The sequence below is a fragment of the Crinia signifera genome, chromosome 4, assembly GCF_055691185.1.
Source record: "Crinia signifera chromosome 4, ASM5569118v1, whole genome shotgun sequence".
In the NCBI taxonomy this organism is placed as follows: domain Eukaryota; kingdom Metazoa; phylum Chordata; class Amphibia; order Anura; family Myobatrachidae; genus Crinia; species Crinia signifera.
Genome location: NC_139220.1, coordinates 323,195,018 through 323,206,445, shown reverse-complemented (window position 1 = coordinate 323,206,445; position 11,428 = coordinate 323,195,018). Strand labels below are relative to the sequence as shown.

Genomic DNA, 11,428 nt, shown 5'->3' with positions numbered 1-11,428 from the left:
ACCTATATTGCGCTCTTATTATCTTTTTTGGTAATTTAGAGTTGTTTTGTTCTTTGGGGTACACAGAAGTCCCCAATTGAGAGCTGCAAAAACACTTATTGGAGTGTCAAATATTTAGACCAATTATTCTGTAGTAACAGAACTGTTTGCGCCAGATTTTTTGACCACTTCTTTGCATACTTTGGAGTGTGGGTGGACTGTGTGTCTAAATACATCACACAGGTGCACTAAACACATCCACGGTTTTGCCACTAAGTGATCGAATCCATTTGTAATGTTTTCTAGAATATCATCATTCTACCTAAGTGCGCACAGGTGCATACTATCTCACTGTAACCAACCCTGCTGCACTGCATGCTGCTCTATCTGCGTGCCCTAGGCCAGCCACTGCTGGATGTTAGGATTTAGCAAGGAGGGGGGCAAGCACACAGCAGAGAAGGAGGAGGAGGAGGAGGAGAGTGATACAGACAATACAGGGAGGAGAGAGCTGATTACTAGACACAGGGGGACATGAATAGAGGGCGGACCCAGAAGACAACAATGTGACACTGTGAGGCTGGTACTCCCCCATCTGTGTCCCCCAGCTGTGACGGCATCATGAGAAGCTGCAGGGTGAGTCCAGTGTCAATCCCGCATCCCCCACACTGCAGCCCGTGTGCCATGACACCTGCTACCTAAGCACATATATGTAGCAACCCCCAGCACATAACCACGTATGTTCCTGCGGGTTCATGGTGCAGAGAGATAACACAGTTCCAGATTGTCCCCTTCACAGAGGTTGGAGGCAGTGCCTTCTACATACATGTATTATGTATGTAGCGTGTTATTATCTGTATGTTCTGCTTCTTTAGTATGTTGTGGACTGTGGAGAGTACTAATGGGCAGACTTATCATGTGGCAAAAAGGACCAATCGCCAGTTCTCGCAGCACCGCTATACCTGGATGGTGGAGGGGTGAGGCATGGGTGTAAAAGTTACCCCTTACACCTTACCGCTGCGGCACAAACATTCAGTTTTTATTTATTTTCTTGGTAAATTGCCGCAATCAGGGGCTTTCCTTCCTCCCCTCTAATTCTTCGGACCGTCTGTTTTGACGGGCCGCAGTTACCGGGGGAAACCTGGGCTGATAAAAGGGTCCACATAAAAGACCCTCTGTAACTAGACAAACTAATCACCCCGCCCTGGTGAGTCCTCCCATAGGGGCTTATACCATAACCTGGGGTTTGGTACTCAAAGCGGCAGTATCCCATGGCAACCGGTTGCATCTGTCCTCTTCCTCGAGATAATTGGTTTATAAAACAAGACAAGTAGGTTTTCTGGATGCGCCGCGGCTAGTTAGTGACATCACAGATCTCAGGCTGGTCAGTGACACGTGACAATGGTCACCCCTGTGACTGTGCCCTGTGGCGTGACCGCGTGTGGTTTCCAGCCTGTGGTACTAAACCAGTTACCGAGGGGGGAAAAAGGTAAGTAACACTGGAAATATATGTGACACTCCCTGAGGTGAAATGTAGTCCCAAATACTGTCAGGAAAAGGGTTAACCATTAAGTGCTGTGGGCCGCCCCTAACGTTCACAACGGGCCTGATTCAGGTGCGGTTGGAGCGGCTGTCGCTCTGCATGTAGGATGCAGCATCAGATCATTGCGCAGCATTGGACCACTGTGACACCATTGGATACGGTTGCCGTCCCCTCCAGCCCCCTTAGGTGGCAGCATACAACCAATCACTGACAGTCTGTTGCAGCTCTGCGCCCTGTGTACCAAAAATGGGAACTCTGCAAAGATGGGCGCAGCCGCAGACGGAGCAGAATGAGGCCCGGTATTTCGGTGTGCATTGTGTGACTGTCGGTACAATCATGTCTGTGCAGCGGAAATGTTATAATGCGGCGCGTTTTGTGTCCCGGTAGGATGCGGAACATCAGAGGCTGCAGCACTTCCTCTCAGACCTGGCTCTCCTGGGTTCATTACAGGTGATTCTCCTCCATCTCGCCGTGTGACCCATGCACAGAGGGTGCCCACTCAGTCAGCAGGCAATGCCCGAATGGCGTAGAGTGGCGCAGGCTATCACCAGACAGTGTATGGTAGTGCAGCTCAGCGTGCACAGCGGATACGGTTGCTAGGTTGACACTGTCAACTAAAGGTTCGACTGGGCTTAAGTCGACGCATAAAATACATCGACATGCCGGAAGGTAGACATAAGCATTAAATAGACACTGGGAATGTCAACAGCCAAGAGGCCAACATGAGTTTTTCACGTTTTTTCGAGCCGACTATTTCATACCCGACATCCGATAGTATGCATCGGGGATAGTCGTGCATCGGGGATAGTCGTGCATCGTGGATAGTCGTGCATCGGGGATAGCCGTGCATCGGGGATAGCCGTGCATCGTGGATAGCCGTGCATCGTGGATAGCCGTGCATCGGGGATAGCCGTGCATCGGGGATAGCCGTGCATCGGGGATAGCCGTGCATCGGGGATAGCCGTGCATCGGGGATAGTGTGCAGGGGTACTCACCCTGTCTGGGTATTCCCAGTCAGTGGGGAGACTATTTAGATGGGGGAGACTATGTAGAGGGGGGAGACTATTTAGATGGGGGAGACTATTTAGATGGGGGAGACTATGTAGAGGGGGGAGACTATGTAGAGGGGGGAGACTATGTCTATGGGGGAGACTATGTCTATGGGGGAGACTATTTAGATGGGGGAGACTATGTAGATGGGGGAGACTATGTAGATGGGGGGGACTATTTAGATGGGGGAGACTATGTAGATGGGGGAGACTATGTAGAGGGGGGAGACTATTTAGATGGGGGAGACTATGTAGAGGGGGGAGACTATTTAGATGGGGGAGACTATGTAGATGGGGGGACTATTTAGATGAGAGCATTAACACATACACCGCTTATATGTCCCTGGTCCAGGGGTTCCGATACTTCCAGCCCTGGCTGAGGGGTAGAGAGGAGATCTTGCTGACTGTGGTGAACGATGACCTGGTGAGTACCCGGATATGGCGGTGACCGTCCTCTTACCTTACCCTACAGCCTCTTATACCCTCTCACCCTGTCTGCCTCTCAGAGCTGCCCACCGGCCCGCTCACCAGGGTCCGTCAGCAGTGACACCAGCTGTAACCTACCGACATATGGCAGTGACCCATCCACACCCCGGTATATATACACTATACGTACTTGTGTCCCTTATCATAGAGTCAATCCCGGCTAGGAAATAACTATGTGTCTCTCTTTCTCCAGGTCCTCTGCTCTGCTACCTCCTGCCTCCCCCTGTGACAGGGAAATTGCTATTCCGGTAAGAGGCACCATGCAGGCCACCCTCCTGCCACTAGACCGCCCGTTTCTGGCCGTCCTGCCCTTGTGGTGCCTGACGCCAACATTACAGATAAAGTACTAGCCACATCACTCCTAACTGTCATTTTTCAAATGCAGCTTGTAACATGGTAGTTAGGAGATGATTGGCTGGTAGTTTATCTCTCGCCAAGGCTATTTATATATCCTAATACCCATGGCTTTCTGCACCAAAATTCTCAGCAGCTTCAGCTTCTGCATTACAAACCTCCTCCTCATCCTCATCATCTTCAGCTGAAATACCAAGATCCCCATCATCCACTACTAACATGCACCACAGTCTTCATCAGCTACTGCTCATGTGCCAATACATTTGTCTGACATTTAAAATGCATCACCATTGTGCTCTGGAAAAGGTGACAGTTGATGAACTCTCTCCGTGCACCTGCCGGGTGACCTGGAACATGTGACCTGCAGGTGGTGTGGAAATGGTTGTGTCTGGATCCACTTCTGTTTTATGACCAGGATGTGACATTAGGAGAGGTTGGTAGTTGTTAGATGCCCTCACCGCAGTTTTATTTTATCTGTAATTGTGAGTTATTTTCTTTTATTTTGCTCGCCACAGATTTATAGTCCCCCTCCAGGTATACGCGGACCCAGTGCATGATAGGAAAAGTCCAAAAACAGAAGTGAATCTAGCGGAAACTGTCTGGGAACTGTGACAGTTATTTGCTGCCACTAAGCAGGGATTTTATCGAAATTTGGCTCCTAAGGGGGTGGAAAGGGGTAAAATGATCTGCCCAGAGAGCCAGCATCATACCTGATATATAACCCCCATGTATTTCCTTAGATGATCTCCTGCCTGCCCCTATTCCCATCTCTCTTCCTACTCTGTCATTTCAGGAAACGCACTGCACCCTTTTTCTGCTGGCCGCGTACGCGAAGTATGGCCGCCCGTATGTTTGGGTGAGGTCAAACCATCAGCGTTTTACTGGCACAGAACTCTACGACAAAGACTCACCACTGGCGCTGCCATCTTACTCTGAGTGGGACACTAAAGGTGACACACATGCGATATTCTATACGTGAAAGCCACCGGTCTATGGGCCTGATTCAGCTCACAACTGGGCAAAACCATGCTGCCCTGCAGGTGAGGCAGATGTAACATGTGCAGAGAGGGTTAGATTTGGGTGGGGTGTGTTCAAATTGAGATCTAAAGCATCCGGTATTTACCCTGCACAGAAACAAAATAACTCAAACAAATCTATCTCTCTCTGCACATGTTACATCTGCTCCATCTGCAGTGCAGCATGGTTTTGCCCAAATCTGTGTTTTTTGCCTTGCTAACAAACCTGAAGCAGGTCTTATGACATCAGGATTTCTGGGTGAGCTGGAGCGGGTGGCTGCGTCCATGGTTATCCGAGTAACCACAAGATTATTTAGATGACGAATCTTACGTGGGTGATCCGGTGCTGCGTCCTCTTTTGCAGCGGCGGATCACAGAACCTTGTAGGTGGCTGCTGAGTTACTATGCCCCCCTCTGAATGAGGCACTTGGTCTCATGTTGTGGTTTCCTTCTCTCCATACTGCTTACAGACAGTCACAGCAGCACGTGCCGGTTAATCATCAGCGCGTCAGATTATTGCGCAACGTTTGCAAACTTCCTGTTAAAACAATAACATGTTCAGTGGGGTGTGGTATAACACCCCGACAGTCGGAATCCCGACTGAACAGCGGGGCGAGCGCAATGAAGCCCCTTGCGGGCTTGCTGCACTCGCCACGCTGCGGGCATGGTGGCGAGCTGCGCACGCCACCTATTTTATTCTCCCTCTATTGGGGTCGTGGACCCCCACGAGGGAGCAGTAGGGATTCCGATGTCAGAGTAATGACTGTCGGAATCCCGACTGTCGGTGAGTCGTCCGGCACCCGATCAGTGGTGTCTCCAAAGGAACGGCTGCAGCGCAGCCCAAAATTCAAAAGGGGAGGCACACCCACTGCCAGTGAGTCAGTTAAGAATGGCAGTGGGTGTGGCCTCCCGTATTTGAATTTTGAACTGTGCTGCAGACCCTAATCTGGAGCATCCCCTAAACATCATTAATATATATGAATGGACAAGTATCTGCAAGTCCTGGCAGTTCCCCAGCACCCCCAACTGCCCAGCACCTCCAAACCATCACCAGCAGACTGCGAATGTGGCGCGATTGCACTGCGCATACGCCAAAGTACCTTTGTGGGCTGAGGTATAAGAGGTTAAGAGTCAAAAGGTCAACACTATCTAGGTTGAACCCAAGTGGCCAACATGGGCAAGGCCAACATTGTCAAAAGGTCGAGGACATGATCATCACTTGAAAGGGTGACATGAGTTTTTTAGGTTTTCTTGGTGTCAATTTGTAGTTTTCGACACATGGAATCACAATGGACACACAGACCCCCAGCTTGCCATGCTTCAGACACTTTATAATTCCCAATTGGAGTCCGCGTGGATGCGGAAAGAATGAGAACGTTTATAAAAGAAAAAAATAAATCTCGACCATCTTGCTTCGTTGACCATGTTGACCAGATCTCTTGACTGTTGACCTATTGACCAGGTTGTTTAACAGGAAGAGACCATCTGGGGATAGGTAATGGGGAATGGCGTCTAAAGGCTCGTCATGGCCGTTCTCGGAACACATATCTGCAATCAGCTGCAATCCTGTACACAGGGAAACATGGCGCCAGCGTCGCACAATGTATATAAATGTAAATTCAGCATTCTAGTTTCTGGTCACAACTATTATCATGGTCTCCCCACAGATGTTGGCGTGTGGCACATTGTGTGGGACTTAGTCTCCCTTTGTGTTTCTCCACCTCCACGGAACCCTCTCGCTGTGGACTTTGCCTACTTGAGGTCTCTTCCGCTGTCAGAGAGGTCCCTCTCATCGGGGGCATTGGTCAGTTTCTTCCACTGTCTCCTGCTACGAGAAGCCAGAGGAACGCCGTTGTACGGCTATGGTAGGCTCCTACATGGACCTCTAGTGGTGTCTCCTCCATATCTCCATGCCCTTCTTCTGTCTTCTCTCCCTGTACTTTACACCCTCACCTTTGTCCATGTTTCCTTAGAACCATGCTCTCTCTCTGACAGCTTCTCTCTTTTGATGATTATAGTCTGGGAGGAGCTGTCGGACCTCACCCACCTCCACGCTCAGACCCTGCAGGACTTAAAAGACCAAAACCTCATCAAGACTCTGTTCTGAGATCCACCCACTCCACTAATCTCCAGGAATCAGAATACTCCAGGCCAGGAGCCACGGTGCATTACCCTGAACAGGCATCTGGCGAATCCTTGACCTGAAAACATTCCCATAAATGGAAGGAATTGAGGATCCACAAAGCCACCCCAGGGCCAGAGATAATCTCTGCATGGAGTTCCAGCCCAGAAGACCTCTGCTGAATCCCAAGAGCACATGTCCCCAGCACATCAAGCCCAAAGAATCTAGGGAGCCCCCTTTCTATAACACCTGTGGACCAATTCCTATCTATGGATAAGTGGTTCTGTAATAATCCTATTCTGGTTGTGAAGACTGAATAGCAAGGCCTCACCTTGGACTTGTATTCCGGTTTGTGGAAAGGTCAATAACTAATTCACCGCCAAAAAATAAAATGTGGGAAAAAATAAAATAAAATTGCAATACCAATGTTGACCACCAGGTTCTCATATATGTTTATGTTTAGGGAGTTTGCATATATTGAACATCTACATAAAACATGATGTGACATTAGACAACATGGAAATCCTTCTGAAGGCCCCTTTTTTGCTTCTGTATGATATTTAACGTGTCCTCTTATGTCTGCCCCTGTGAGCAATCAGACGATTCCACTAACTGATATACACCGATGTGCCACAAGTCTAGGGATGGGTGCCTAGTATTATATAGGGCCCCCTAGCCAGGGAGAGTGCTGTAACCCAACATGGTGTGGATTCAACAAATGACCAGAGGACATCTGGTGAGATGTTGAGCCATGAGGTCTGGTTTGGCCTTCTGCTCACATATCCCATGGAACACCTGCTGGATAAGCTTCTGGTACCTCCTGCATTGAATGTGGATGTAGCGTAGGTTGTGTATCAGTGATGATTCTGGCCAGGCGTCACTGGTAGCGATCATTAAGCACGCGTGGTCAGTGCACTGTCCATGGTGGGTGGTAATGCCTTCCATGATCTATACCGGTACACATGAGACACCATTGATTGAGGAACGTTGACTTTCAGGACTTTAGATATGGATTGTCCCATACGTCAGCCAACCGCTATCTTGCCCCGTTCCATCTCTGATAAGTCCCATCGCATTGCCACAAGCAGCCGGTGTTTGGACTGGCTCACGAGGTGTCGGGTTACAACTGATGCAGGTCTGGCCATATCCAATATGTTGCCAACTACCACCACATTGATATACTGCTATCCCGTGACTTACCAAGTGTCTAGCCTCTCAATACTGTAACAGGATGAAGCCTACACATTACACATGCCAAGGGCTGTACTGCATGGCGTATGGCTGACAGCCAGCAATAACATGCCCCCTTCTGCCAGCTGGGAATGGGTCCTTAGGTGGACAGTGTCCAGGTCGACAAGGTCAACACGTGAAAAAGGTTGACATGCATTATGCTGACATGGTCAAAATGTCGACATGGTCAAAAGATCAACATGAGGTTTTCACGTTTTGTGTGTGTATGTCGACGTAGGTCAACATGGACAGTGTATTAGTGTACCGCGTCCCATCGCATGAAAAACTCACGTCGATACTGTCGACCTAATGTCAGTATACTCTCCTGGCTATGGTGACAAATAACCCAGCAGTATCAGGATTTCCAGGCCGACAGCCGCCCTGTATCCATGCACTAGGGCCCCCCTAGGGTCATTGGGCTTAGGTCGACACCTGAAATAGGTCGACCTGGATAAGGTCAACAGTCAAAAGGTCGACATGAGATTTTTAATTTCATTTGGCCCAAATGTCGGCATAATCGACACGGTACACTTGGATGGTGACCGTGTCGATTATGATGACAGTTGGGAGCTCGGCATACTATTCTATAATACCGCCTGCTAAAAACCCTTGACCTTCCAACTCTGTCGACCGATTTTATGTGTCAACCTAAGCCATGTCGACCTTCAGTGGGTGACAAAATGCATGTCAACCTAAATAGTGTCAACCTAACGACCATATCCCGCCCCCAAACCGGACAGCACTGGGGTCTTGTCCGGGTCCGGTTTTTACTTATTCAAACACCCCCTTAGAGTGTAACGTCTTTGTGTTAATCTTCCCTTTCCCTGCGTCTGTCTGTTTCTATGAATCCTCTGCCCCTCTGATCCCCCTCTGTTTCCAGTAACTCAGAGGTCAGCCGCTCCCGCTGCAGCCACACATATTTGGCAGGCAAACGTATCATTCACCGCTGCTCCCTACACGCACAGACGGGGCCTATTAGGATCCTGTTCCCAGCGTAGGGTGGACGTATTCTGCATGTCCTCAGTATCTGGGATTATATTGTATGAGGGGATAACTGTAAAATAGCAACTCTTATGGTGTGTACACACGGTGCCATTATGGTTATTTTGTCAAAATCGCAGTGTTTGGTCGCATCCAATTCCCGATGCCGCGGGAATAAGAAGTAGCAATACTGGAGGCTAAATAACCGTATTGCCATTATTCTGTAACCGTACAGTACCACTTCTCATAGTATGTATGCTGGGTATAATTCTCAGTATCTGCTATTATTCTGTATGTATGGAGAGCAGCACAGTATCACTTCTCATAGTATGTATGCCGGGTATAATTCTCAGTATCTACTATTATTCTGTATGTATGGATAGCAGCACAGTACCACTTCTCATAGTATGTATGCTGGGTATAATTCTCAGTATCTGACATTATTCTGTATGTATGGATAACAGCACAGTATCACTTGTCATAGTATGTATACTGGGTATAATTCTCGGTATCTGCTATTATTCTGTAGGTATAGATAACAGCACAGTACCACTCCTCATAGTATGTATGCTGGGTATAATTCTCAGTATCTGCTATTATTCTGTATGTATGGATAACAGCACAGTATCACTTCTCATAGTATGTATACCGGGTATAATTCTCAGTATCTGACATTATTCTGTATGTATGGATAACAGCACAGTACCACTTCCCATAGTATGTATGCCGGGGATAATTCTCAGTATCTGACATTATACTGTATGTATGGATTACAGCACAGTATCATTTGTCATAGTATGTATGCTGGGTATAATTCTCGGTATCTGCTATTATTCTGTAGGTATAGATAACAGCACAGTACCACTCCTCATAGTATGTATGCTGGGTATAATTCTCAGTATCTGACATTATTCTGTATATATGGATAGCAGCACAGTATCACTTGTCATAGTATGTATACTGGGTATAATTCTCAGTATCTGCTATTATTCTGTAGGTATAGATAACAGCACAGTACCACTCCTCATAGTATGTATGCTGGGTATAATTCTCAGTATCTGACATTATTCTATATGTATGGATAACAGCACAGTATCACTTCTCATAGTATATATACCGGGTATAATTCTCAGTATCTGCTATTATTCTGTATGTATGGATTACAGCAAAGTATCACTTCCAATAGTATGTATGCTGGGTGTAATTCTCAGTATCTGCTATTATTCTGTATGTATGGAAAACAGCACAGTATCACTTCTCCTAGTATGTATGTTGGGTATAGTTCTCAGTATCTGACATTATTCTATATGTATGGATAACAGAACAGTATCACTTCTCATAGTACATCCCTCCCAACTGTCCCGCTTACCGCGGGAACGTCCCGATATTCGGGGACGTTGCCGCGTCCCGCCCGGGGCCGCCATTGTCCCGTGGTGGGGGGGGACAGTTGGGAGACCCCCAGCCTGCCAAGAATAGATGCTGTGCGCATGCGCACAGCGTCTATTCAGCGCCGACGAGCGGCGAAAACGCTGGCGTAACCGGAGGACGCGTCATCCCGTGAGGCCCCCTTTTCTCGAGGTCGCGCGCCCTTTTCGGCCTCGCAGAAGTTGGGAGGTATGATAGTATGTATACTGGGTATAATTCTCAGTATCTGCTAGTATTCTGTATGTATGGATAACATCACAGTATCACTTCGCATGGTATATATGCTGGGTATAATTCTCAGTATCTGCTATTATTCTGTATGTATGGAAAACAGCACAGTACCACTTCCCATAGTATGTGTGCAGGGTATAATTCTCAGTATCTGACATTATTCTGTATGTATGGATAACAGCACAGTACAACTTCTCATAGTATGTATGCTGGGTATAATTCTCAGTATCTGACATTATTCTGTAGGTATGGATAGCAGCACAGGATCACTTCCAATAGTATGTATGCTGGGTGTAATTCTCAGTATCTGCTATTATTCTGTATGTATGGATAGCAGAACAGTACCACTTCCCCTAGTATGTATGCTGGGTGTAATTCTCAGTATCTGCTATTCTGTAGGTATGGATAGCAGCACAGTATCACTTCTCCTAGTATGTATGCTGGGTATAATTCTAAGTATCTGCTATTATTCTGTATGTATGGATAGCAGCACAGTACCACTTCTCATAGTATGTATGCTGGGTATAATTCTCAGTATCTGACATTATTCTGTATGTATGGATAACAGCACAGTATCACTTGTCATAGTATGTATGCTGGGTATAATTCTCGGTATCTGCTATTATTCTGTAGGTATAGATAACAGCACAGTACCACTCCTCATAGTATGTATGCTGGGTATAATTCTCAGTATCTGCTATTATTCTGTATGTATGGATAACAGCACAGTATCACTTCTCATAGTATGTATACCGGGTATAATTCTCAGTATCTGACATTATTCTGTATGTATGGATAACAGCACAGTACCACTTCCCATAGTATGTATGCCGGGGATAATTCTCAGTATCTGACATTATACTGTATGTATGGATTACAGCACAGTATCATTTGTCATAGTATGTATGCTGGGTATAATTCTCGGTATCTGCTATTATTCTGTAGGTATAGATAACAGCACAGTACCACTCCTCATAGTATGTATGCTGGGTATAATTCTCAGTATCTGACATTA

The 11,428-nt window shown here is 47.1% G+C and overlaps 1 protein-coding gene across 2 annotated transcripts; it reads left to right on the top strand.

The window, feature by feature from the left end:
* Positions 1–414: 414 nt before the first annotated feature.
* Positions 415–6,978, top strand: LOC146075955 (uncharacterized). 2 transcript variants are annotated; one of them, XM_083185674.1, is made up of 8 exons: positions 415–612; positions 1,907–1,969; positions 2,921–2,992; positions 3,075–3,163; positions 3,248–3,302; positions 4,202–4,358; positions 6,092–6,289; positions 6,443–6,978. In XM_083185674.1, the coding sequence occupies exons 1-8, from the start codon at positions 598–600 to the stop codon at positions 6,529–6,531; spliced, it is 738 nt and encodes a 245-aa protein (XP_083041800.1). In that variant the 5' UTR covers positions 415–597; the 3' UTR covers positions 6,532–6,978. The 2 variants fall into 2 exon arrangements, with proteins under 2 accessions (XP_083041800.1, XP_083041801.1); XM_083185675.1 differs by lacking the exon at positions 415–612 and having other exon boundaries at positions 1,955–2,029.
* The last annotated feature ends 4,450 nt before the right edge of the window (positions 6,979–11,428 follow it).